Consider the following 26,268-nt stretch of genomic DNA (forward strand, 5'->3'; position numbering starts at 1 on the left):
AAAAGCTCATTACAGCCCCTCCAAGCCCACACCGGGGGCTAAAAAAAATTCATATTTGGCATCAAAAACATTTTATTATTTGCTTTGAAGTGTTACATCTCTCACCTGGATTTGCACGCTCGCTGCCAGGCACAGTTAAGCTCTGAAACCAAAATGCTCGTCAAGTCGGAGATGGAAAGGATAAAAATCCAAGGCACTGAAAAAATGTAAGCAGGACTTTGTACACCGAAAGGCCTTAATATAAATAGGTAAGAAAATATTTATTTGTTTAAAGAGGAATCTCAACGCCAGCTCTGTCAAAGAGACCGACTCCATTCTGTCCTTCATTGCATATATCGCTTAATAAAATGTCCACGGAAAGAACTAAAAATCTCTCTTCAAAACAGAGGAGGAAAAAAACCCAAACTTCCCAGAGCAAGAAATCAGGAATTTCAGCATCAAAACGCAGCGGTACGGCTCCCGCCGCGCGGAATTAAGCGCTCAGAAAAAAACTGGGGCGACGCTTGGCATCTCAGCAGGGCGTTGGTCCGGATTTCACAGGACTCCAGGAGGATGCTCCCCGCCGAGGGAAGGATTGATCCATGCGAGGAGAAAGTGGAGAAGTCTCCAAGGAGGCTCTAGAGCATGAATCTTAGTGAAAATTACCTTAATTGGGGCAGCGCTGCGAGCGAGAGTCCTCCTGCTCCGAGCACTCGCTCGCCCTCTCGCTATCAAGGAGAGGCGCCGAAGCCAACGGCTTTTTTTTGTGGAAAGGAGAAGCCTCAGAGGTTTGCTGCGATCCAGGCAGAAAATAAAAGTCCCCCGATGGGGAGGGTGCTGGTGTGGAGTGTTTTAAGGCACGCGTTCTTTCGCTCTCTGGCACTTATTTCAGCATTTCGATGCCGGGGATTTAAGGGCAAGAGCGGGGTGTCCTGAAGCCCCAGTTTTGGTCCTGAAGGAATCGCGATGATTCCAGCACCCGCGCAGGGAAAAGCGGACGAGGGGCCCGGATCAGAACTGAACCCAGCCTGCGTTTGCCTGAGTCTGGTTAGAAGCTGATCTGGAAAGGGAGAAAAAGAGGGGGAAAAATTGATTTTAGACATCAAAAGGGACTGTGGCATGTGGGAGGGGAGCTGGGCAGCCAGAAACGGGTCCTCTGGGGTCACCTCAAAACTCTCCCCACTGCACAGAGCAGCGGGGGAAGATGGGGCATGGCACTGCGAGGAAGAGGAAGGCAGCACCCACAGACCTGCACTGAACTCGGGGAATTTGCAACACGTGCTGTTCAGAGCCCCTTTTAAATCCCAAACGGGTTTTCAGCAAAACAAGTAGGATTTGGATCACCCACAAACCCCCACACGGCCTCACCCTGAAGCTTTGGCAAAGTCTCCCCAGACATCGGCGGCGGCAGGAGCAGCAGCGGGCTGCGGCCAGGACAAGAGGGAGTCTGTCGGTGGCCAGGAAAGTCAGAAAGAGAGAAAACAAACACCAGGAGTTATTTCCCACTCTTATGGGAGTCTAAAGAGCTTCACAGTTGTCACTGCACGACCACGGACCTGTGATGGGGGTGCCCGGGAGCTGGGCGGGCGCGGAGAGCGATGACGGCCGCTCTCCGGAAGGACAAACCGGAGCAGAAGATTTTCCTCCGGGAGGTGGTGGGAGCAAGCTCAGGCCCCCAGGACCTGCGGGACGTGGTCTGGTGTTCCCCGCTGTTCCTTCCTTTTTCTTCATATTCTGAAAGAAGAGAGGGAAACTTGGGTGGTGCCAGTTTAAACGCAGAGCCGGAGCGCAATTTCTCCCAGCCGCAGCTCGCACAAAGCCAAATTGCTTTATCCTGGGGGAAAACGTGGCTGCACGGTGACATCGCACAGCTGGTGCAGCAGAAGTGCTCAAACCAAGGATGGTTTTCAACCCACAAATCCCCACCACGAACCCACAGACGTGGTTCTGTAGCCGAGAACCATAACACAACCCCTCTGCAAACCACTGCGCGCAGCGTTATCACGAAGGGCTCTGCTCCGGGCTTCCTCCTGCACAGGGATTTCGGGGTGAAGCCACCGCTCCCTCTTGTGCCATCCCAAAGGAAAGGTTGGGGGTGGATTTAGCCAGAAAAGCTCCTCACCGCAATGTTGAGTTTGATGGTTTGTCCCTCCTTGAAGCCCAGATCCAGTTTGGGTCCCTGATCGGGGTTCTCAGCCTGTTTGGCCAGCTCGCTCTGCTGCCTCACCCACCTGCAGGAAGGAAATAAGCAGAAAAGGGCACATGAACAACCAGCCTGAGGCTCTCCCGGACAAATCCTGCCCAGGATCATCCCTTCTGCCTGGCAGCAGCTCTTTAAAGGTGCTGGATGTGATCCGAGACCTTGTCTGCCAGAGCAATGTGCCAGGAATGATTCCTACCAGCGGCTGTCAGGGCTCGAGCTGCACCAACCCTCCAGCCAGCAGCACATCCCATCCTCCCCACAGCCCCACCACCTGCCAGCAGTTGGAGCAGTGTCCCAGTCCCTCAGGAGCAGCCTCTTACTGGTGGCACACAAAGAGGAGGAAAGGAATTAGGAAATTTGCCCAGTTTTGGACTGGGAAGCCCAGTTTGGGACTCTGCTAATACAGACTGGGAAATATTTGAGAGAGGGAGAGCTGCCTGCACAAAGGCTGCGCAGAAGAACAGGCGTTTCCACCTCTTTACACCACGCTTGCCCGCTCAAGCGCGACAGGAGCTCACAGCTTCCTCTCCCCCAGCATTTCTGGCGGACATCCGCAAAAAAAAGTCAAGCTGAGAGGACGCAGGGTGAGGCACGAACTCACTTAAAATGGTCTTGGAGAGCCACGTTGAAGTCAAAAGCATCCCCACGGTCAACAAAGCCAACTCCGATGAAAGCACGTCGGCCTGAGGAAGGAGGAAGAGTAAGGGCGGGAATCACAAAGCAGCAGAGGAAGAGGGAGGGGAGAGCCCTTCCCACACACCCTCGTGCCTGCCGCCTCCTCCAGCTGGCACTGGGACTCCCGAGACTGAGATACGGGACTGGAGATATCTTTGGCTTGTTGGTTGCACGTACAGGCTTAGTAAAACCAGTTTTTTAAATTAATGTAAACAAGTCAAAGCAGAGGTTGGCATCATGGCAACAATCCTGCACAGAGAGGCGTCCTCACGCTAACACCGAGCAGCAAGATTAAACTGTTTTTATTCCCAGTGAAGGACAGAGCGCGGCTGGTGCATGGGAGCGAGAGAATTCATCCCTTTGCCACTGTACGCAGGAAATATTTAGCCCTTGAAAGCAGGAATCCTTCACAAATATGAGCAGCAAGGGCACTGAAGACTTTCTGAGGCGATTCCCCCAACCCGTCCCTTGTGGACTGTGACGTACCGTTCCCATCTTCGATCCGGATGACGAAATACCTGCTGGAGTCCGTCACGCTCTCCACGGCGATGCCAGGGAACTGCTCCACCGGCGCCTGGGCAAAAAGCTCTCCTGAAAAAGGGAAACGGGGGCGGGTTAACACCAAGATGTAGCAGCTCTGCGCCATCTTCCTCCCCACGAAGAGGTACGGAGCTGTCGCCTTGCTTCCTCCTTACCCGAGGTCTTGTCCTCCAGCTTAATGAAAGCGATCTTGCCCTTGGCCGTGATCCGCAGCCTGCCGCTCCACGCCGGCTGGTCCAGCTGCCACTCTGCAGCTCTGAAGAAAGAGGAAATGGCGACGGATGTCTGAGCTGCCTCTCATGTCCCAGACCACAGCACCGACCTATTTTAATGCCCCCCTAATGCATCACGGAGCTCGTCTGCTTGATTCTCCTCCTTAACGGTACCAAAGCGGCACAAGAACGCGCTTGCACCCGCGCTTGCTGCAGAAGGAGGTAGATTCATCACAACGTGTCTCACCCCAAGGCAGCTGGCCCCCTGCAAACCCAGGCGTCAGGTCCCAGCAGGGTCCAGGCAAGAATTGCACAAGAGGTTTCACTTCCCTTTCCACGGATCTCCAGCTCAGAAATAATTTCTTGGAGGTGCTGAGCTGCTTTAGCTACAGCCTGGCTCTGCTAGGTCAGCCTTAGCGTTTAATGATAGTCCAGGCCGAGGAGTGACGGAGAGGAGCCCCAAAACACACGGAGGGATGGAGACCCCCCGCTGGGGACCGGAACGGGGGGCAGATACTTCACGAGGGCCAGGCCGTGCTGCCCCACAGCGAGGGCCAGGTCCATGGGGAGGGAACCCCCCACACCCCCACGGCAGGAGGGACAGACACCCTATGGGGAGGGAGGGGACAGCCGCCACGTAACCCAAGAGGGGACAGAAGCAGCCCACAGCGGGACAGGGGCAGACCCCACCTGTAGCCACGGTTGGAGGCCCGCGGCGGCACCCGGTAGACGTGTACCGCCGGCTTCACGCACAACACCGCCTCGTACTCCTCCTCCTCCGCTGCCATGGCCGCCATCGCGGCGGAACTCCCCCCGCCGGCGCTCTGGGCCCCCGCCTCCATGGTAGCGCCCCCTTCCCCGGGCGGGACCGAGGAGCCGCGGGAGGGAAGCGCCCCCTGGCGGGCGGGAGGCTCCACTGCAGGCAGGAGGAGGAGCGGGGAACTGGTCCCAGCGGGCTGCTGGAACTGGGAACCAGTACGCGGGCGCGGGGAGCGGCTGCACAGCGCCCGGTTGCGGCCAGCTCGCAGCCCGGCCCTGTCAAGGCACACTGCCAGGCGGGTGCGCTGCTGCGGCACCGTTCCTCCCCAACTCACTAAAAGACAGATTTTTTCCCGATTTCACAGAATTAAAAGGGACTCAGGGCTTGTGGGAGCTGCCAGTGCACCCTGAGCCCTCTCCAGCCAGAGGCAGTCCTTCAGCCTGCGCCCACCTTCTCTGATGGTTACTGAGCACACCGCCCGAGCAGGGAGACCAGCACAACGCAAAAAAAATAAATAAAATAAATAAAAATCACTTCTATACCCTCCACGGCAAGAAGCAGCACAGTCCCAGTTCACACCTGGGTTTGGAAACTACATCTTCCCTCCGAGCACTGCTATTTCCCCCCCTCCTTGGACCACATCTCCAAAATGAGCCTAAAAACGGGGCAAAATTTCCCCTTTTTGGGTTAATACCGGCCCAATTATGGCCGATCGCTCCCAGATTTTACCTTCCTGACGCATTTTTAAGCATCTACTCGTGCTGGGAGCTTAAGCTGCCACCGAAACATCCTTCCTGCAGCAGCCCCTGCGAGAGACAGGGATAAAGGAGAAAAAGTAAGTCGTTAAAAGTTTAAAGACATTTATTTAAAATACAATTTATAAAACAGTTTTCTCTTCAGCGCACATTTTGGGGTGAAAACACGCGGTATCGTGTTTATCCTCCACCTTCCCAGGACGAAGGGGCTTCCCGCAGGAACGCCGCCAAACCCTGCCCGCGGGCGGGACGTATCCTGGTCACCGGGACGGAGGAGCCGGGAGATTTCAGTGCCTAAACCGGAGATTTTGGTGCCGGAGGCGGCGGCCATTTTAACACTGGTCAACTACACCAGGAACCGGGTGGATTTGGGGGTTTTTTGGCCATTAAAAGCTATTTTTAGTAATAATTAAGGAAAGGCGCGGTGACTACGGTTATTGCTGACGTCCTTTTCCCCTCCCGCTCTCTCCTGGGGACTCATCCTGACCACCAGCTGGGGGGGGGGTAATAAAATATAAGACATCCCCCCAAAAAACAGCTCCAGCAGTTGGGGACGCCCAGGGACAATGCCCGCCACCTCGCCACCGTCCTTGGTGCTTTAATCAGCTAATTAACGCTCTAGCGGATTCTTTTTAAACACAGGTAGGTTTATTTTACCGTTTGATTTTTTTTTTTAAGCTGTATTTCCATACACATCTTTTTGTACGGTCACTTCCCTTCACATAGAAGATTTGCTCGTTTACCCTTGAACCTACTGAGCACAAAGTGGCAGGGAAGGTTGCACCCGTACAGAATAATCCGCTGAGAACCAGAAATGGTTTTCTAGGTACCATCCCCTCCAAGAAGAGCATTTAGTGTTCATCTAATCCCTCGATATTAAGCAATATTAAGGTAGGTCAGCTTCGTCCAGAGGGGAACACCCGCATTCCTGCGGCCCACCAGCCTCTCCCTGTCCTCTTCCCGGGAGCCGGAGGAGGAAAAATCCCTTCCCTGAAGCCTCGTGCGGAGTCAGCTGCCACCAGGAAGACAGGAGGAATCATCCAGACTTTATCCAACGCTGGTTTTGTTCCCGACATCTCTGATTTCCAGAGGCAAACGCAGCTCGTACCATGACCAAGAGATCGACTAGAGCCTTTGCTCCATCGTTAAGCCGCCACTCGGGTTCGGACCCTCGGGACATCCCGCGCTCCCCGTCGTTAGGCCAGCCGCCTGACGAGCGCAGGCCGTATGGAGCGGGGCTCCTCGCCACCTATTTATTTCACGGAGCGGAGCGGCGCCGGCTGTTCTCCTCCTCACGATGCAGCCCTAGTTCTTCGCTGCCTGGCGCTCTCTGCCACAAACGGCGGCCGGGCAGCAAGCATTTTCACGGGATCGGTCTACATTCCCTTCTCCCCAAATACAAAAAAGAAAACAAAAAAAGAAAAAAAAAAAAGGATGTATTTTAAGCTTTTCCTCCAAGCCAGCAGAAAATACTAGCCAAGCTTTAACAGGTGCAAAACGTAAACGAGGTCATCGGACTCCGCCAGCTCCCAAGGCGATCGGAAAGGCCAGGTATGAGGGAGTCCGCTTCCACATGCTTGGCAGCGGTAGAAATAGAGAACGAGAAACAAGAGTTTGCCAAACCCGAGCCATTAAAGTCGCAGAAATTCATTGACACTCCTTTTCAAACACGTAACTACCTCTCTCAATTAAAACAAACAGTTAAAACCCTTCCCATGCACTCCGTTGAGCTGATATACAGAAAACAAACAAGAAAAAAATAAAATAAAAGAGATCCTTTGAAACAGAACTTGCTCTTAAAGTGATGAGGACAACATGCGTGTCTGGGGAGGCTTCCCATATTTTTTTTTTTCCTTAAATGCCAGGTTATGAGTACAACAAACGTTATTGCTGGCGCTAGCTTCAACCCAAGTGGCACACACACGACTCCCTGCACCCATCCGAGTCCTTTACACCCCTCCCCTCCCTCGTTGTCCCCTTTCCTTTGACAGCGACTTGGGGACAGCCCTTCTCGGTTTGCCGGTCACAGTGGGTGGAGAGGGGAGGTCACAGTGCGTGGGGTTGAAGGTCACAGTGGGCAGAGCAAAGGGGATCACAGTGCAAATAAACCAGGTAGTTCCCTTTGCTCAAGTCCGTTTGTCCGTCACGGCAGTGCGACCCGTGGCGGCGGACCCTGCCTTCCGCAGCAGCATCTCTCGCCCGCGTTTATCTGCGTTGTTTGAAGCCTTGTGAGCCATCGGGACCCAGGGGTTGTCTGATCACATTATTGGGCTGTCTGGTGTCTTCCGGCTGCGAGATCCTCGGCGGCCTGCAACGAGAAAGGAGATCAGAGGCGGAGGCAACACGGCTGCGTAACACTGGGCACCTTCAACTAATATTCACAGAATCATCTGGGTTGGAAAAGCCCTTGAAGCTCCTCCAGTCCAACCATGAACCTCACCCTGACCGTTCCCAACTCCACCAGATCCCTCAGCGCTGGGTCAACCCGACTCTTCAACCCCTCCAGGGATGGGGACTCCCCCCCTGCCCTGGGCAGCCCATTCCAACGCCCAACAACCCCTTCTGCAAAGAAATCCTTCCTAAGAGCCAGTCTGACCCTGCCCTGGCGCAGCTTGAGGCCATTCCCTCTTGGCCTGCCGCTGGGTCCTTGGCTCAAGAGACTCCTCCCCCCTCTCTGCACCCTCCTTTCAGGGAGTTGCAGAGGGCCATGAGGTCTCCCCTCAGCCTCCTCTTCTCCACACTAAACCCCCCCAGTTCCCTCAGCCGCTCCCCATCAGACCTGTGCTCCAGACCCTGCACCAGCTCCATTGCCCTTCTCTGGACACGCTCGAGTCATTCAATGGCCTTTTTGGAGTGAGGGGCCCAAAACTGAACCCACTCATCGAGGGGCGGCCTCACCAGTGCCAAGTCCAGGGGTCAGATCCCTTCCCTGTCCCTGCTGGCCACGCTAGTGCTGATACAAGCCAGGATATCACTGGCCTTCTTGGCCCAAATAATAATATATTCCTCAATACTCGCCTCAGTGGGAAGTCATCGCCACAGGACAAGCGGCACACGTCGCTGCCTGGGATGGGGAACACGACTGAAAATTGAACTAGCGCTTCATTTCTTCCCAAAGAGTAGGCAAGAACCATGCTGCAAATAAAAGGGCGAGCACAGAGCCTTCAAATAACCTGCATTCGTTTAAGAGTGCTTAAGCTGGACTCTCCCACCTGCACCCAGCAGCTCCCTTAAGTCAAAACCTCAGGAAAGACAAGGGTATGTCCCACCAGGATAACTGGTTGCCTGCACTCCTCTCTATACCCCCAGCACGCTCTTCCAAGGGTCTAAGATAACCTTCATGGCCTTATCAGGTACTTGTGCTTCCCTCAGTTCCCATATACTTGAGATTTAAGATGCCTTGCTTGCTAACAAAGCTCTCCTTTCTCCTTGCTGGCCTCACTTCACTCTTCAAGGAGCTCATCCTCCTCCTTCTGATAGGAAGGTGTTTGAGAGGAGCGCAGACAAAGCTGCCGTGGCACAACCCACTATCTAGAACGGGGTTCCATGCCTACCTAGAACGTCCCCCCTATCCAGAACGGGTTCCTCACCTATCTAGAACAGGCTTTTCCTGCTCTTCTTCAGGGCTCGCGCTGCCCAATATTCGTTTCCTGGCTTCCGCGTATTCCGCTTCCCTCTGCGCCAAGGATTTCACGGGGAAGGCCGGTCTGCTGGCGGAGTTGGGATTGCTGAGCACGCCGTTGGTCGTCGGCCTCTTCAAGATGCGGATCTGCGGGGGAGGACCCGCGGGAAGGCTGTCGTCCTGAATCACGATCGGCACTTTAGGAGGAGATTTTGACTTTCTACTGTTTAAAAGAAAAAACATTGGGTCGGCACTGGTTTTCTATGGCAACCACGTTTTTCGCTCTGCATGTGAATTCCTCCCAGTCAGATGTCATTCCCATGATTAAGAGGCAGCCTGTAATAATTAAAGACCTCGTTATATTTGTAACCCTAAACTAGAATGGCAGGCGAGTTTGCAGGAGGTTAGCTCAGTAAGGGACAGAAAACCAGTCCCTGCTGCGTTTGACATCTTTAAACTCAACTGAAGGAAAGGGAAGCAGACACTGGGCAAAAGTTCTAGCACTTCTATTTGAAGATATCGGTAATAAGCACCTTGATTCCACTCCCTGCAAGGACTTTTAAGGCTCCTCTCACCAGGATACCCAGCCTTCCACTCCAGCCCTGCCATTTCACTCCTCAGAGCCAGCCTTGGCCCCATTTGAATTTTTTTATGATCCCTTCTCTGTGCGGAAGTCCCAGAGAAGCAATAACATGATTCTTTAAGTGGCCCACTAAGGATCAAAGGGGAAAAAAAACCCCAACCAACAACAAAAGACTTGTCCGAAGTGATTAGAAATATTTCTGCTAGAAGAGAATATCACACACCCCCACCCCAACCCAAAGTAAGCAGGAAAAGAAAGTCCTACTGACGCAAGACACGGCAAGCCAATTGAGGGCCATGAGTTGGGATTACCTGACTCACCCATTTCTTCCTTTGAGTGTCTTTTTCTTAAATGGCTTCCCCATAGCTGTAGCTACATCCAGTCTGGAAGACCCGGCTCTGAAATAAAATCACTCTCAAGAAGCTTTCCGCTACCCTGCTACGGATCGAAAGGGCCATCTAGTGGCATGATTACAGAGATCCCTATTTCTGAACTCAAACCCAGCGCGCTCTGCTCTGTTTGAAGCTGTTTCCCCACTGTTCCCACTCCCCGGGCCTTCGGATGTCCAACAGCACCTCAGGAAAATAAGGGGTTTTTTACCGAATCACGCAGCATCGTTACCTTTCCTTCTGTGTGATCTTCAGCTTCTTTTCCAACCGTCTGTCTATTTCCTAGAAAGGAAGGAGATAAAAATAAAAACCTGAAGGCTCGTCTTGGAGACTGGAGTTTGAGCCTGTCTGCACACACGTTTAATTTCACTCTTCCGCACAGCGACACTATAAAGGGGGCAGAGAGAGCACGCGTCTCCATCTGAGGATGACTTGCAAATCAAGAGGCAGAGAAAAGCAAAGCCACCACGTCTATTCTACGTAGCCATTAATACACCTACAGCAGGCTGTGGATTTTGCGTATCGTGGTGAGAGGGCAGCTGCAAGGCACTCATCTTTCATTTTAAGGACTTCATCTGGCAAGAAAGCTCTATTAAGGGTAAAGAGCCACAGGAATACGCAGCAAGGTATTCCCAGATCCGAGCAGGAACCGGCGCCAAACCTCTCGGGCAGAGAAGCAGCAGCAGCCGCCGGCTGGGGCGATCCGCATCAGCCTACACGCTTGATTTCAGTGGGGCAGCTCAGCCCCAGAGCCTGCAGCCATTCGGAGGACTAGCCGGCAGGGCCGCATTCCTGCTGCTTGCTGCAATAACCCTCCTTCACAAAAAAGTCCCTGCCCTGCCCGACGTGCACCCAAGGACTCGTCGGAGCAGAGCAGAGCCTTATTGCACTTCTCCTTCCCTTTGCAACATTGCTGCCGAGTCATCAATCGGCGGAAAGACGTATTAATCACCCCTGAATGCCAACAGAGCACGGCTTTAAGCATGTCAACTTCTGTCCAAGGCTTGCATCTACCTTAGCAAAGGTGTTTATGTTTTGCAATTGGAGCAATTACGCAGAGACGCCTTGCTAAACAGAAAAATAAAGTCAGCTTTCAGCCTCAGTCTCTCTCTTTAGGTAACCTTCCCCAACCTCGCCGATATCTTTAGATTCCCACGGCTGCTGATCCTATTAAAAGAGCCTATGAAACAGCGATGTGTTTTATTTCATCATCAATGAAAAGGAAAAAAAAACTACCTGTGAGTGTCCTAGTTTTGCCAGCCGATAACTGGCAATACCGAAGGAAATTCCAAGCTTCTGGCAGGATGCAGCTGCTCTACTTTTCAGGCGGGTTTGCTTAACTACGCTGAAAGCTCGCTGCCAGTGGAGCCTACCCTGCTGTCAAAAACCACAGCAGGCCCAACCCGGTAAAGAAACTGGTTTGCACGGCAATTCCCCGATGCCCCAGTAAGCAGGGAATGAACGCAAGTCTCTACAAGATGCCAAACCACAGTGTTTGCTCTTGGTCACACAGCTACACAGGCCAACAGCCCACTGTAGCCACCATCTAGAAGGGAATAGTTATAAACTGGTTTGGGAAGACAAAAGGTGGGTGGGAGATTGAATTTTCTATGGAACTCTGTGATTTGTAAGAACAAAACCAGCCAGGGGCTTCACGCAGCATGGAGCTGAAGGCCAGGTCACAGCTAGAGCCTCCCGTCGAGGCCAAATGCACCTGCAGTTTCCTTCCTCTTCAAGAGGACTGGGAGGAAAAGCCCATCCCAATGCTGCTCGGGAGGATGGAAAAAAAATGTGCATCAGCTGCCTCCTGCCTGCAAAGACAGAGGAACAGCCAGCTGGGAACAGGCAGAAGGGAAACGGATATCCCGGCAAGGATGGAGATGTTGTAGAGTGGCTGGTGGCAAACAATGAAAGTCAAATTAAGGGGAAGGGGTGAGCTCATCTGCCCGCACCGCGCCAGAAGAGGTTATATCCTGCTGTAGAAGAGTCCTTAAAACACTTTTTCAAACTGAAATAGTTAACCACGCCTCCCCAGGGCCCCCTGGAAGCGGTGGATTGGAAGGAAGTTTCCTTAAATATCCCTTATTAAATACTTCAGCGCGTGGGGAAGAGGAATGACAGGAAGACGGGGCGGAGGCGGGGGGAAAGCACGCTCGAGATCATCTCATTTAGCGTTCGGCGCCGTGCAGCGACTACGAAGCCGGTTACGAGTCAGAGCCACAGCGCTGAACCACTCAACTAGGGCAGACGAGCGTGACCGCCCACGGTGAGGACTCTGGGGCACAAAAATATGACAAGCCACACGGTAGCCACGAGGAAGGCTCCGTTCTGCTCTCACCTCTCTCCTTCCTGGCAGAGGAGAGATGGCTTTGACAAAAGCCACATTTCTGCATTCCTGGTGGCTTTGCAGGTCAGTCCTGGGGCTAAAGTCGCGGTCCGTACATCGGACTACAGGATCCTGTAATTGCAAAGCGTCAGTTCGACCTCAGCATCTGAAAAACGCTCTGATTAATGCGACTGTCACACTGACCCCGAGCACGGCTGGACAGCTCTTCATACCCTCACACGCGCCGGACTTCCTCTGACTGCATCCTCTGTCGCCAGAACCCGCAACTTCCCCTCCCAGAAAAAAAAAAAAAAAAACAACAAAACACTATAGTTCTTAAATTTGCTCTCACGCAAACTTATTCCAAGGAATCCCTCAAAAACCTGCCATCGTGACACCCCTCTCCAAACGAGCCCTTTAAAGTCTCCATTTCACTCCTTGCTACTCCCGTGCAGACCACTTTTTGCAAAATACTTGGTATTTTTGCCTCTTATCCCTCCCTTGCCAGCAGTCGCTAAGCGAACGCGCGTGGTCCTGGTTCATATCCACCACACGCAGGTTCAACAGTTGCCCCGCGCCTGGGGAGCTCCTCACTAAGAAGCAGAGTAACAGGCAGCTAAAATATCCTCTAAGTTATAACATCAGCAGCTGTTAGAACCACTGTGTACTCTCCAAAACAAGAGACTTCCTCCACACGTAGAAATCCTGGCAGAATAGTATAAAACAATCATCCCCACCAAATATACACGTATCACTCTCACTCCATCCAAACAACTGTTAGTCTTACACGATCCTCATCGTTCCCAGCACTGCTGAGAGGATTCCAGCTGTCTCCAGATATCCACTGAACTCTTGGGGAGAAAAAGTCTTCCTCTGTGTTCAAAGTGGATGGCTAAGTGTAAAAAAGCAGCTCCCCACCTCACACACACCTCCTGATGTGTTTTCTTTTAAATGCAGGGATTGACCCCATCTTTTCTCAGCAAAAGCCACAGGAACTGCTTAAAGACTCTTGGGGTTTAAGACTACTATGGCTGGAATTGTAGGTATGGAGGTGTTTGAACGCGGGGAGCATTCCCAATTCAAATGGGCAGCCCTTAATCACCCTGCAAAAACAACCCAAGACATCAGCAGCCTCACACAGCTAGCAGTTCGTGACGGGGATCACGCTGCATGAATTTACAAGCTCGAGAAGCAGAAACACCTTGACAGGGCTTATTCTTAATAAAAGAAAAAATCCCTGCGGCTGCTTTCCACCAATCTGTTTGTCTGCTGATGTCATTCCCTTTCCACTGCTATGTCACATTGTCACCGAGCTGTGTGGGTAACGAGATAAAATTAGGGCCTGACTTAGAGGGCAAGTGCCAGAAGCACTACAACAACCCAAAGGCACGAGCTCACAGGAGAGGCAATTAGACTTGGCATTCGAGGACATCGTGCTGCACGTACCCAGTAGCTGGGCAGGTCACACCATACAAAAACCAGTTATTAATCTTAGGAGGCTCTCCTAGCTTTCATTTCCCAAACAAACTTATTTATATAACCAAAAACTAAGCCTCACTCACACCCCCGTTCAAAACACCCTCCCCAAAGATTAGTAAAGAATCTCCACAAACTATTTTTAGTGCTATTATGTCTAGATACTAAAAAGGACCCAAACAAACAGCATGAAGAAGACACTGTTCTTTGACATTTAAGCTGCATTTGTAGATGAGGACGTAATGGAAACTGAACTCCAGCCCCATCACAGTCATCCTTCCTACCCTCTAGGCCTGGGGAAAATAGCAATGCATAGAAGGATCAATAAAACACCTCTGGGAGAGCAATTAGACACAAAGACACAAATCTGCCACTCCTACGCTCGCTCACCCTAAACGAGAACCCCACCGATACAGCTGACAATTTTGCGGAGTTATTGGTGAGTTGGAGATAGATGCTCCCCCCCAACACCCCAAAAACGTGCCCTTTGGGAAGGGATGCCCCTTTGGAGGTCGGCTCCACACGGGGTGTAGGCACATTCCCAAGCAAACCCAGTTCTCCAGCATATTGCAAAGCAGAGAGAGGCCAGTCAGCCCGAGCTGTTGTCTAAAGAGCTTTGTTGGAATAACTGTAATGCGTTGGACATGTATAAGGAATTATCCTTCCCATCGCTGCCAGCAAAGACTCTCTAAATAGACTAAATAACAGCAACTCCAAGCTCTGCTGATAAGGGAAAGAAGCAACCAGAAAACTGCTGGCTATTTTTCATTTCAAGTTTAGTGAGCAGCCACGACTGAACGTTTGAAGGAAGGCAGAGACTTGGGCTTACTACACATCCCTTACGCTAGGAGGATATTTCCCCCTCTACCTCCAGAAGTGGGTTACTTTGCCGAAATCAAGGAGATACCTACCAGCCCTCCTGCCAGAGCACAGGCTAGTGTCCAATAAAGGAAGCTGTGCTCTCCTAGATATCTGATAACATTTCAAATATGCACCTCTAGAAAACCATTAACCACACTCTTTGATGTATTTACTGGTGATCACTCCTGAACACAACCTTCTAACCTTTACTAACTCAAATAATGTGTAAGATCAAACCCAGAAAGAGGGAATTTGGACTAGAGTTGCACCCTCCCATGCTAACACTAAAACCAAAACCTCATCTGCTTATTAAAAGCACCATCAGATACTCTGGCATTTTCTGAATGACAGGAGATAAACTTCAAGGCCTGGTTAACATTCTCTTCTTTAGGAAAAATTAACATCTGAGGTTGCCAAAGCTGTTCATGGGTACCCAACAACGTACAGCTGCAGATACCTGACTCACTGCTTCACCAAAAACACTGTCAAGTAAGAGCAGAAGTAGATAATCCTAAACTGACTCCTCATTAGCTACCTTTTTCTTTCCTCTGAAGATAAATTAATCTTCTATTAATTACTGGAACATTCCAATTCCTGAGGCTATTGGGAATCAGACTGCTCCATTAATTAATTCTCCAGGTTACTCCGCTTATGTTAAATCCTGGCAGGGGACCATACCCAAGAAAGCCACAGATGCTTTTAAGCTGTGCTGGCGTTTACATCTTCCATAGGTAGATAACACTTCTCGGCAGCTAGGATATTGAGAAACAAGACACGAGAGTATTTTTGGGAACAAGCCTGGCAGGCGCCACATGGTCTTCCCAGCACAGACATGTTACGGAGGGAGGGAAAAGCATTTGGGAGGGCTGCAGCTCCTTCCTCCCACCTTTCACACCTCCTGCGGCAGACAGGTCGCACAGATGCTCCTCAGAGATTCATACTGGGAATATATTTACACCCCTTATCAATCTAGGAAAAAAAAAAAATAGAGGCGAATATCTAGCGAAAGCCAGTGTGTTGTTTCACAAACACCTCTTCACCCAGATGATCACCCTTGCCTTCTGCACCCATGTCCCTGCGTGGGGTCAGTGAGCACATCCAGCTGCTCATCGAGGTCTGCGAGAGCGGGTACAAAACAGGGCCTGCTCCCGAGCGACCCGGGCAGGGCCACGCAGGACCTGCCGTGGCATCCCAAAACCAATACTCACTTCGCGGTGTCAAAGTACCTGTCCATTCCCAACCTACAAACATCGCTTCCCTCATCAAACTGTCTCTGCCTAAGCAATGCTGAGCAGCATGAACAGAAACTTTCATTTCCCAGTTTTTGCCCCCAGTTACAAACACCTAAAGCAAATATTCAGCAGAAGTTTTACAAAAAGCATTTTGGTCTGTGAAGTCAAAACCTGTCCTTACAGCTCTGACATCAAAAATCAGCAGTTATCCTCACGGGTTTCCTCCAGGGTTCGGTTCCCGCACACCAAAATCCTGTTCATTTGTCCTCTGATCGCACAAGTAGTTAGCAGACTGGAGGTCACAGCGTTACACTCTGAAATATTTCCCTTTTGACTTCTCTGTACTTCGATCATATTTAGCAACTAGCTAAAAGCAATACTAGCCAAAACCTTTATAACCAGCGAACGCGCCGCCTTTGCTAGAGGGTGAAATCCAAGGCGGGCAGCCCTCTCTGCCACTCACACCCCGACCAATTTAGAGACAACAGAAATGAGGTTTTTTGCAAACCTCAGGTGACCGATTCTCACCGAGAGCCGTGACACAGGCAGGTGACAATCCCCGTCCCCACACGAGGGACAAAGTTCAGTCACACACGTTCGGCTGCTCACATCCTCCCCAGGCAGCCGGTAATCAGATGATCAGGGGGGTTTTTCCCGTTCTGCTGGCGATCAGTGAAGCAAGGCGCAGTCTAACTAAGGGATTTAGACTCTGGACTGTGGCAGGGGAAGTTTTAAGCACCAGAGAGGAGGCTGTAGGCAGCAGCTGGGATCTAACTGCCCTGCAAACTGTCCATCAGCCAACTGAAGTGGAAAAACAAGACACATAAAGAGATCGGGTTTTTTTTAAAACTATTTTGGTTTGCCAGACTAATGTTTTATCTTCGCAGGTTCTGACTTGAAATGAGTTACTAATTAAGAAGACACCGATATACTCAAATTCTACTTAGTGAAGGAATAAGCAATCCATCCAGCTGGAGAGTGCCAGTTAAGGGCTGAGGATTACCTGTGACCCTGGACATGGGGCTTCCACTCCAGTTTTGGGACCCAGCTTCCCACCTGACATTTAATTACTAGTTTAACCAGGTAAATAGACTTAAGTGTCACAAAGAGACCTCTCCTTTGTGATTTCCCTCTTCCCTAAAGCCAGCTAGGCCACACAAAAGAAAAACAAGCCATGCACTAAGTCATATTAGTGTTTACTAACCCAGACTGGGTCTTTGAAGCCTGGCGCTTCGATCCTCACTCATAACTTGGACAACTCATTTGTTATTCACACACTTGATTTTCCATCTGTAACTCACAGACAAGCAAAACCTTCCCATTTCACAGACATTTTGAAGATTTAATTAGATAACACAGATCTAATGCACCAGCATTATCACCGTGGTGCCTGCAGGACTCCTGGGGTGGGTGAAGCTGCCGGAGCAGAGGGCATCTGCCCGGCATATGGTCACTCAGGGGGTGGCACATACCCAAGGAGCTGCTCCTTATTCTGTCAAGCACTGGCTCATTCTCATGACACAGAACACTAAAAGACAAACAGAAGTCACGTTAAAGACAAAAAAAAAAAAAAAAAGCGCTTGAGGATCTGTTTTACAGCTACTTGACTGACCAAACCAAAGTGGAAGATCTGCATCAGGTTTTGGGGGGTTTTCCCTCAACCTAATGAGATTTTGGCGCTGCTGGTTTTGGAAGGCAGATCTGCAAAGAGATAAATGAAGCGACATTACAACTGGGAGGCCATGGCACCTCTGGTCAGCCCACAACTGCCTCTTGCTGAAAACCACCTTCTTTAAGACCTCAAGTAGAAGTTCACAGCCTAACACCAAAACCTACACGCACAAAAAAGGACCAGTACTGAAACTCTGATGTCCTTTCTGTCCTAACAAACACCCGCTGGTGGAATACTAAAAAAATGACACACCAAGAAGCAGGCAATGAATCTCAGAAGCCCACCATGGATCTCCTGCTACACCACTACTGTTTCCTCAAAGATCTGCTGAAGGGTCTAAAAAAAATAACAACTCAGGTTTTCAACTGTGTGAAGTATTAGGAGAAGAGTACAGGTTTAAAGCTGCTCCTTGGCATCTCTTACGTTTTTACTGGATATTCCTCTTGAGTTCTGACCAAGGCTGTCATGTCTGACACCTTCACACTGGGATCCATCACATGCTACCTCAGACTTACACCAAATAAGATATAGGTGGAAGAAGAAAATAAAGGGAATTCCTCAAGACAAAAAAACCCCTGCGATGACAGGACCAGGCCAGCTCATACGCTTTTCCTGTCCACGATTTTTCCTCTCACATTCGACAGAAGACCCATCTCGTTCAGGCAGTTGCCAGGCTCCCCTGCCCGATGACTACCACAGGGTTTGAGGCGCAGAGAACAGCAGGCATGCCTGAAATCTCTTTCAACTGCCAACAAGTGAGTCGGTCACACTGCCTGCTCTGCAGCAGAGCCTCTTCCTGCCCCCTCTTCCTCTTTTCTCAACCTGCCTACCTCCGGTAGCTTTGATTTCTGTAGCAGCACCGAGAACCTACAGTCCCTGACTGCACCAGCATCCATTTGGTCCATGAAAAGCAATGTTGGGATCTCCTCCGCTCCATCCCACTCATTTTTTAGCTTCCTGCGGCCACCAGCAGCAGCAGAGGGTCTCCTTCCTGCCGGGCAGGGTTTGAAAATGACCTTTCTAAACCCCAACAGATGCCATAAGGCAGCTCCTGTCTCTTCTCTTATGTAAGAAGAGCTCCTGCCGCAGACAGCTCACTTTTCTTGTTGCTCCAACTGCTTTTGCAGACATCCAAAGCCCCGACAACTGCAAAAGCAGCTGCAAGTGTGGCGGCGGCTCCTCAAGAAATCTCTGCTCAGAGGCAAAGCACCACCAAGGTGACGAACAGAAATTCTCAGCAGCTTGGACTACAAAAGGACATGAGAAAGGACAGGTGACAGAGATTTTTTTCCTTCTAAGGGCTTTAAAAGAACACCTAAAAGGTACAAGGACAAAGAAGAAAGACAACCAATGGCTGGGATTTGAGCAGCCCTACAATTTTAAACCATTACTTAAGGCCACAGCTATCATCAGCTCCTGAGACACAAGCTATGCCCCTTCATGGAACAATTTAACAAGTGCCGGAATTAACTTCGCCGCCCAGCACGAGGCTTCCTACAACTGCAGTCTCACAGCATTGGCAAGAGGAGAGGGCGAGCGCTTCGCTTACGCTGCCAGCCTGCCGCTGGCACCTCTCACACTGCTTGGCGAGGGCATTGAGTTACAGGCTCTATTTTGCTACCCCCTTTCTGGCCAGCTGTAACACAATCTCCTGACCAGAATCAAATTCGGTCTTCTCACCAAGTCATTGTTATGAAGCCCTTCTGCCCTCTGGTCATTAACGAGCCTGATGAACTTATTAAAACAGGAGTTCGCCTGGCACAGACAGTTTCCTTTCTCTCATCGCGCTGTTGTGAATACCCCGCAGATCACCCGCCCACACTCCTTCTAAAATAATGATTTTATTTTGCAAGCGCGACACGCAGAAGTGCTTCAGAGTCTCTCAGCATGAGAGACGTGATGAAAACTTCAGCTATTCAGCCGGTTATTAAAAGCAGGCGAGAACTTCAGCTACAACACTGGAAGCCACGCTAGGCCATGCTAAGAGTCCCCATATTACGTCCTAACGAAGCAGCACGTTCGTCTCGAGCAAGGGGGGGAAAGGGCTTTGGATGTGCACCCCCAGCTCCCTCGCTACACCCCGCGAGGGGCAGCCCACCCACCTCTCTCCAGAGGCCCTGCGAGGGCTAACGTGACGCTGGAGAGGCACATTTTGTCAGAGCCCCTCAGGAGAGGAAGCAAGGCACGAGCCATTCTCCCAGCACCTATCACATGCTCCCCGGCAGCAGGAGCTTTGTTCCGGGCTCGGCCGCGACCCGCACTGACCAGCCGCTGCCGCCCTGCCCGCAGCCCCATAAGGCCGGGGAGAGAAACCGAGTGGTTTGGAGACCGAGTGGAAAACGGGGGCGGAAGGACGGGCAGGGAGCGGCTCCCTGCGGCAGCCCCGGCGCCGGGGGATAGAGAGGAGACGAGCAGGAGGGGCTGGAGCCGGGCTGCAGTCCCCCGCGCCGAGAGAGGCCGCGGTCCCTTTAAGAGGCCTAGCAGGCGCTCGCAGCTTGCCGCCCCACCAGCCGCACCCCACCACCTCCTTCAAGCGCCGCCAGCGCCGCCTTCCCCTCTCCCCCCGCCGCTCCCGGCCCGTCCGCGCCGTCACAAGCAGCCTCCCTCACCCCACTATCGGCCGCCTCCTCCCAGCTCTCGGCGACCTCCTCATCTTCCATTTTAATTCCCCTCCGCCGCCGCCGCCGCCGCCACCCGCGCCTCGCGCATGCGCGCGCCGCCCGCCGCCCCGCAGCGCGCCTGCGCCGCCCCCGCCCACCGGCTCGCGCGCGGCGCGGCTGCGCACTGCGGGCAGAGGGCGCGCGGCCGGGCACAGCGCGCATGCGCAGAGCGCCGCGGCGGGCGGCCACGTGCGGCGGGGCGGGTACGCGCCCCCTGGCGGCTGGGAGGAGCGGCCACAGAGACAGAATCACAGAATCATCTGGGTTCGAAGGGACCTTGATGGTCCTCCAGTCCAACCATGAACCTCACACTGACCGTTCCCAACTCCACCAGATCCCTCAGCGCTGGGTCAACCCGACTCTTCAACCCCTCCAGGGATGGGGACTCCCCCCCTGCCCTGGGCAGCCCATTCCAACGCCCAACAACCCCTTCTGCAAAGAAATCCTTCCTAAGAGCCAGTCTGACCCTGCCCTGGCGCAGCTTGAGGCCATTCCCTCTTGGCCTGGCGCTGGTTCCTTGGCTCAAGAGACTCCTCCCCCCTCTCTGCACCCTCCTTTCAGGGAGTTGGAGAGGGCCAGGAGGTCTCCCCTCAGCCTCCTCTTCTCCAGACTAAACCCCCCCAGTTCCCTCAGCCGCTCCCCATCAGACCTGTGCTCCAGACCCTGCACCAGCTCCGTTGCCCTTCTCTGGACACGCTCGAGTCATTCAATGGCCTTTTTGGAGTGAGGGGCCCAAAACTGAACCCACTCATTGAGGGGCGGCCTCACCAGTGCCGAGCACAGGGGTCAGATCCCTTCCCTGTCCCTGCTGGCCATGCTAGTGCTGATACAAGCCAGGATGCCACTGGCCTTCTTGGCCACCTGGGCACACTGCTGGCTCGGGGGCACACACGTGTGTGTGTGTGTGTGTGAGTGTGACACTGGCACACTCATCCCCCCACCATGGAGCCAGTGCTTGATCCTCAAGAGCACACACCAGCGCGTGAAAGGCCTCAGCAGCACGTACGGTTCCACACTCCAACAGCTTGGTGGTTTGGGGGCATTTTTCCTTAATTTAAGGGTTACTGGCCAAAGCAGCCCCCCTGATTTTAGCAAATCTTGTCCATTAATGCATCCCTCCTGCAGGCATCGAGGTGTCTGTGTGTCCTTCCATTACCCCAATTTGTATCACCTTTCATTCAAATCCTCAGCTACTCTCCCGAGGGGCAGGAGGGACAGTTTCAGCTCCAACTTTTAAAAACAATTAGATTTCCCCAAAATAAACCTAATCTATTAGGTTTATCTAATTTGTAGCTGGAATATTCATCACACCAATGTATTACTCTGGGTTTTGAGTGATACAAAGGTATCTGGGGTGAGGGCTGCACTGACTTTTGCTCACTGCAAAATTAAATGCCACTTCCAGCACCCTGAAAAAAAACAAATGTTCAGACAGGGAGTTACAGAAACTGCCCTTAAATCCTTAAACTTTCCCCCAAACACCCCACCCGAGAGCCGCAGCTTGCCGGCAGGTGGCGACCAGCTTCTTAAAAAAAAAAAAAAAAATTACTCCGCTAAAAAAAATCCTGACACAAACACTGCGGTTTGCCCTCCCCCTCCTCTGCCAAACCCAAAATCTGGGCAGGGAACTGCCGGACACCCTCGCAGCTGAGTTTTGGGGGGCTGTTTAATTGAAAGCGGAGATGCTAGTGGGGTCTTGCAGGATGTACAGTGCTCAGGGGAGATTTATATCCTGGGATTTCAACATTTTTTGGCATCCCAGAGGGGTGGGAGACAGCGTCTCCCGGTGCAGGGCTGACGGGGGCAGTGTGCATGGGAGGAAAGGGTGCAGCAACCTCAGGTTGTTCCTATCCATCCTCTGTGATTTATCCTGAAGGAAACAGGAACCCTGTTTCAAGCAGCCAGTGCCCAGCATTGTTGGCTCAATCCGTAGCCTATTCAGCATTCCAGTAGCATTATTCTTGGACGTTTCCCTCCATCCTGCCAGTTTTGCCCATGCTGTAAGAAATCCCATTCCCAGCCATGGCACCCCTGTTTGAGACCGAGCATCCCACAAAACCGTGCAGAAGCATCACAGATCTTTTGGGAATGTGACCTTAATGGTCATGTACGTCCACCAATGTCCACCTGGGTGGACGCTGGGCTACTTACATGCTTGTGGACAAATTCCAAGTCGCCTTTCAGGTAATCCCAGCCCTCCACAAGGCATCTGGGGCATCCGATTCGGCAGGGGACATGTCTGGGATGCTGAGCAACAACTTCTGTCGTAGATGCAAGTCTGCAGAAGACAGAGAGGATGGCAGTGTCTTCCTCTGCCCCTTCCCCAGAGAAATAATGTCACCCCACAACTCGGCAGCACAACCGCATGCCAAAACGCAGACCTGGCGTGCCCAGACGTACGTACCCCCACGGGGAAGGGCTCCAGCAGCACCAAGGGCTCCCTCCTTTCCTCACCTCTGTGGTGAAACAGGCACCCGCTGTCCTTCAGGCACGGGGACAGGTCCCATCTCCTCTCCCTGCTGGGCCATTTCTGCCTCAGGAGGTGGCCGGGCCTTGGGGGAGAGGCAGGGACATAGTGGGGCTGTGGCAGGTGGTGAGGGGGTCCCTGGGCCTGTGGGCAGGGAGGGTCCCCGGGCCCCAGCTGTGCCTCCCCGGGGAGCAGCTGAGGAGGGGAGCCCGGGAAGGGACGAGGCCTGCGAGGCGGCCGAGGAGAAGAAGGAGCCGCCCTGCCACCTTCTCCTCAAAGCCGACCTCCCCAACATGGCGGCCTCGCTCGCCCGCCCGCCTCTTCCAACATGGCGGCGGGACGACGCGCGTGCCCCTGGCCTGACCCTCCAAACATGGCGGCCTCTCCCGGCCAGAAAAAGGCCTCTGCGCTATGGAGGAGGGGGCGGGAGAATTGACCTTCCCATCATGGCATGTGTAGCCACGTGATCCCGTCTCCCCGCCTCCTCCGCGATCATGTGACGCGGGGCCGGCCGGCGCGTGCGCAGTGCGTTCTCCGCCGCGGCCGGAGCGGCGGCGGCGGCGGCGGAGGGAAGGGAAGATGGCGGCGCCGGTTCGAGCCGTCACCCGGGCGACGCGGCGGCGGCCCCGGCACCTGCAGCCCTGAGGGCCTGACCCAGCCGCGGCGGGCGGTGGCCGGCGGCAGGTGAGCGGCCCCGCGGTGCGGCTTCCCGGGGCGGGGAGGGATGGGAGCGGCGGGGAGCAGCGTCCCTTCCCCGGGGAGCGGGGCGGCGGGCCCGGCCCACCAGGCCCCTTAAGGCGGGACAGGCCTCGCCTGGAGAGGACCCCTCGTTTGAGGGCTTGAGGGGGGGAGTTGAGCTCCTCTTTTCCCCCCTTATCTGTTTTTTGGGGGGGGTTCCTGTTGAGGGCAGAGCCCCCGGGGTGTTGTCCCCCCACCCCCCGAGGGCTGCTTGTCCCTGCCCGCGGAGGGCAGCAGCAGCCCCAGGACGGGGGGACAAGGTGAAGACAGCCCCGGGTGTTCCTTAGTGCTGGGGGTGGGCAAAACTTGTCCTTCCCCAAAAGCCCAGGTTTCCCCCCAAAAATCAGTGCTGGCACTGGGCAGCGCCAAGGCATAAGTTGTTAGGGTGGGGGGGACGGGTGCTGCCGGCGGTGTGGAGGCTGCGGGGTGCTGTGGCTGCCCCGAAGGCTCACATCTCCTACGTGTAAAAACAAAGGTGAGGCTCAGTCTCCAGTTATTCTCCAAATAACTCTGTGAATCCACATCGCAACTCACATCTGCGTTCGGTGCTGCTCACCTTATGTGTGTATATGTATTTGTTTTGGTCCTGAAAGCGTTGTGTTAAATCAGTAGTGTGGCAAGCTTGGCGTTCATCAGCCCAACAGGGTTTGGGGTGTTACTCCCCATTGTCTTCACTGCTAATCTCTTGTCAGTGACTTGAGAATGGCTTTATTTATTGTTATTTTTTTGTCACAACGGGGCTGGTCTGAGCAGACACTGCAGGGACTCGTCTTGATGCGCGGGTCTCGCGCGGGAGGATTAGCTCATGCTGCCTGCAAGGTGCTGCCCAAACCTCTCCGGGGTGAAGTGTCTTGCTTCAAGCCTGTTTGGGTTTTCAAATAGGACAGGGAATTTCTTAGGAGCCACAAGAGCAGGAGCAGAGTCTTGGTATCTTGCTCTTAATGATCTAAACTCTAATTAATGCTTGGAGGAAGAACAAAAGAGAATTCATGCAAACTGAAATGCTTGTCTGCAGTATGGTGAATCAGTTTGTTACGTGGGGACTGTCTTCTGTTTGTAAGATAACCCGGTTGATCACTGGGGATGTTGTTTGTATTAAAATGGCTTTAATTATCACTGGTGAGACGGGCTCATGCTGCAGGTCAGCAGCTGGAAGTCATCCCCTTTACCAAAGGGGACATCAATTAAAATAAATTACACTTGAGATGCTGCTGACCTAAATTTGTAACCTGGGCGAAACAATGTCTTTAGCCAGCCCGCCCTTCAACAGCGACAGAGCCCAAAGCCTGAATTGATCCGCTGCCTCGCCGGTGGCCTCGTGAAGCCCCAAATTGGTGATGATGCTGCAGTGTCCTAATGAATTGCGTTATATCGCAGCGCAGCAGTCGCAGCCCAGGCTTGGCCCTTCTAGAGAGCCAAATCTCTGAGCGGGACGTTAATTCAAGAGTTAAGGGACTGGCTGTTAATGCCTCATTTCCGTAGCCCTGTGTGTTCCCACCACCATCTCTCCTTCCTTTTCCTTACGCTCACGTCAGAGAAAGGCTGAATACCGGTGGCTTTCCCTTAGGTTGTGTCCCTCAGGTTTGCCTGTGGTTGGTCTTTCCCTGGTGTCAGAATTGGGAGAAAGAGAGCAAGATCCTGGGCAGGATTCTGGGATATTTCCAAGACAGGATGATGCCTCTCTTTCAGAGGGAAAAATTGCAGTTGTTTCTGCATTGGGTTCAATCCTGTTCACTAGGGCTTTTGTATCTGCATGCTTCTAGCAGAAGCAGAATCGCATCCAGCGGTTGTTTTCGCATAACGAAGATGCTTGTGCGTGTTTTTCCTGCTGTGTTACCTGGTGTTTTAACTGATGGGTGACTCCGCCCGAGCAGCATTTTTTCCATGGTGGCAAGTGAAGCACTTGGGTTTGAAAGGCACAGTACACTTTCAATATTGCTCTGGTTTACAAACCTGCGCTGTCGTGGACTTTTAAGGGCAGTATGCGTAATTTTAAAATTTAATTTGAGTTTACTAGAGCCTTTAGTCTCTGGGACTCAAATTTTCTCTGTGTTTGGCTGTTGGAGAAGGCCTAGAAGAAATCTCGCCTGCAGAACAAATGTAACCATCCTGCCTGTGGTTGGTATAAAGATTGGGATGGTTTGTTGCTGCTGTTGAACTTGGGGATTTCAAGTCACCTGTATTGCTAGCTGCTGCATCAGGCACCTTCTGGAGGGGGGTGTTTGTTCCCAAGGATAGTGAGGATGTGCTCGACTGTCCTGTCCTTAATCTCAGGACATTTAGTGTATCTAATCTCCACCTTTAACAGGAATGACACCAGCTGTAGCTTTGGGGTAGGAAGATGGGGATGGTCTGTTCTTTGTGCATTCCCAGCACACGAGTGATTCGTAAAGGTCTGTTTTCAGGGCTTCAAAAAGGCGTTGGGTTTCAGCGCAGCCTGCTTCGCCTGCTGCCAATTCCAGCCACTTCCACAGGATGTGAGCGAGTGCTGCTGGAAAAGGCTTCCCACTTTCTGTGTAAACAGAGCTGCGCCTCTGAGGGAAGTTATTCTTCCCTGTGTATTTAGTCATGGCAGGCTTTGTTGTAAAACATCGATTCAGGCTTCACGCTAATAAATTTTCTAAAGGTTGAACGTAAATAAGCTTCAAGCCCTTGGGCTTTTGAAATGCAGCATCTTGTGAGGATGTCTGCGAGGACTTATAAAAGGTGTTAGAGCCAGCGCTAGGCTCAGATTTGGTCCAAATCTAGATAAAAGCCTGTGAAAAGAGGACTCTGGTGGCCCTGATAACATGCTCGATGGGTGTTTCTCCAGGTAAGAGCTCCTTTTGGAGTATGTTTTCTGACCTGAGTGGGACTGTCTGCAGTTCGTGACGTCCCCGAGAGATGCATCAAGGTATCTGGGCTGTGCTGCCATTAACAGCTAATGCAGCTTTTTGATGTAGTTTAGAAATTCAGGTCAAAATCCCTTTTGAACTCGCTTGTGTCTTAGATTAAAGGAGAGCGGGGTGACACATCCGCATCGAAAATTGTGGCTTGTGTTGATCAAGATGCAGAAAATGTGGCTCTTGCCTTCAGGAGCTTGCTATTTCAAGAGCTGCAAATGTTCTCCTAGAGCTTT

The 26,268-nt window shown here is 52.4% G+C and overlaps 3 protein-coding genes across 3 annotated transcripts in view; 1 reads left to right on the forward strand and 2 right to left on the reverse strand.

Moving 5' to 3' along the window:
• Window positions 1-54: 54 nt before the first annotated feature.
• NECAP2 (NECAP endocytosis associated 2) lies at window positions 55-4,449 on the reverse strand. The gene is made up of 8 exons (XM_074893055.1): window positions 4,300-4,449; window positions 3,553-3,653; window positions 3,344-3,448; window positions 2,784-2,865; window positions 2,102-2,210; window positions 1,536-1,713; window positions 1,348-1,426; window positions 55-1,039 (listed from the first exon to the last, which is right to left on the reverse strand). The coding sequence occupies exons 1-8, from the start codon at window positions 4,404-4,406 to the stop codon at window positions 991-993; spliced, it is 810 nt and encodes a 269-aa protein (XP_074749156.1). The 5' UTR covers window positions 4,407-4,449; the 3' UTR covers window positions 55-990.
• Window positions 4,450-5,212: 763 nt separating this feature from the next.
• SZRD1 (SUZ RNA binding domain containing 1) lies at window positions 5,213-22,682 on the reverse strand. The gene is made up of 6 exons (XM_074892822.1): window positions 22,400-22,682; window positions 22,097-22,223; window positions 12,057-12,176; window positions 9,951-10,000; window positions 8,715-8,969; window positions 5,213-7,432 (listed from the first exon to the last, which is right to left on the reverse strand). The coding sequence occupies exons 1-6, from the start codon at window positions 22,471-22,473 to the stop codon at window positions 7,330-7,332; spliced, it is 729 nt and encodes a 242-aa protein (XP_074748923.1). The 5' UTR covers window positions 22,474-22,682; the 3' UTR covers window positions 5,213-7,329.
• A 278-nt stretch (window positions 22,683-22,960) lies between these two features.
• The window catches only part of FBXO42 (F-box protein 42), a 51,989-nt gene continuing 48,681 nt past the window's right edge, over window positions 22,961-26,268 (forward strand). The window contains exon 1 of the mRNA XM_074892881.1: window positions 22,961-23,096. The gene's annotated coding sequence lies outside the window, so the exon portion shown is untranslated. The remainder of the gene's footprint in view (window positions 23,097-26,268) is intronic.

This window comes from Strix uralensis, chromosome 23, assembly GCF_047716275.1.
Source record: "Strix uralensis isolate ZFMK-TIS-50842 chromosome 23, bStrUra1, whole genome shotgun sequence".
Lineage (NCBI taxonomy): Eukaryota > Metazoa > Chordata > Aves > Strigiformes > Strigidae > Strix > Strix uralensis.

Excerpts from the sequence above, each read along its gene's own strand:
- SZRD1 (XM_074892822.1), bottom strand. The coding sequence starts at position 22,473 with ATGGCCCAGCAGGGAGAGGAGATGGGACCTGTCCCCGTGCCTGAAGGA. Across the intron at positions 22,224-22,399 it reads GTGCCTGTTTCACCACAGAG|ACTTGCATCTACGACAGAAG; the intron begins GTGAGGAAAGGA and ends TGTCTTCTGCAG. Across the intron at positions 7,433-8,714 it reads GAAAAGCCTGTTCTAGATAG|GCCGCCGAGGATCTCGCAGC; the intron begins GTGAGGAACCCG and ends TTCTCGTTGCAG.
- NECAP2 (XM_074893055.1), bottom strand. The coding sequence starts at position 4,406 with ATGGCGGCCATGGCAGCGGAGGAGGAGGAGTACGAGGCGGTGTTGTGC. Across the intron at positions 2,866-3,343 it reads CCGGATCGAAGATGGGAACG|GCCGACGTGCTTTCATCGGA; the intron begins GTACGTCACAGT and ends CTCCTTCCTCAG. Across the intron at positions 1,427-1,535 it reads CCCGGGCACCCCCATCACAG|ACTCCCTCTTGTCCTGGCCG; the intron begins GTCCGTGGTCGT and ends GGCCACCGACAG.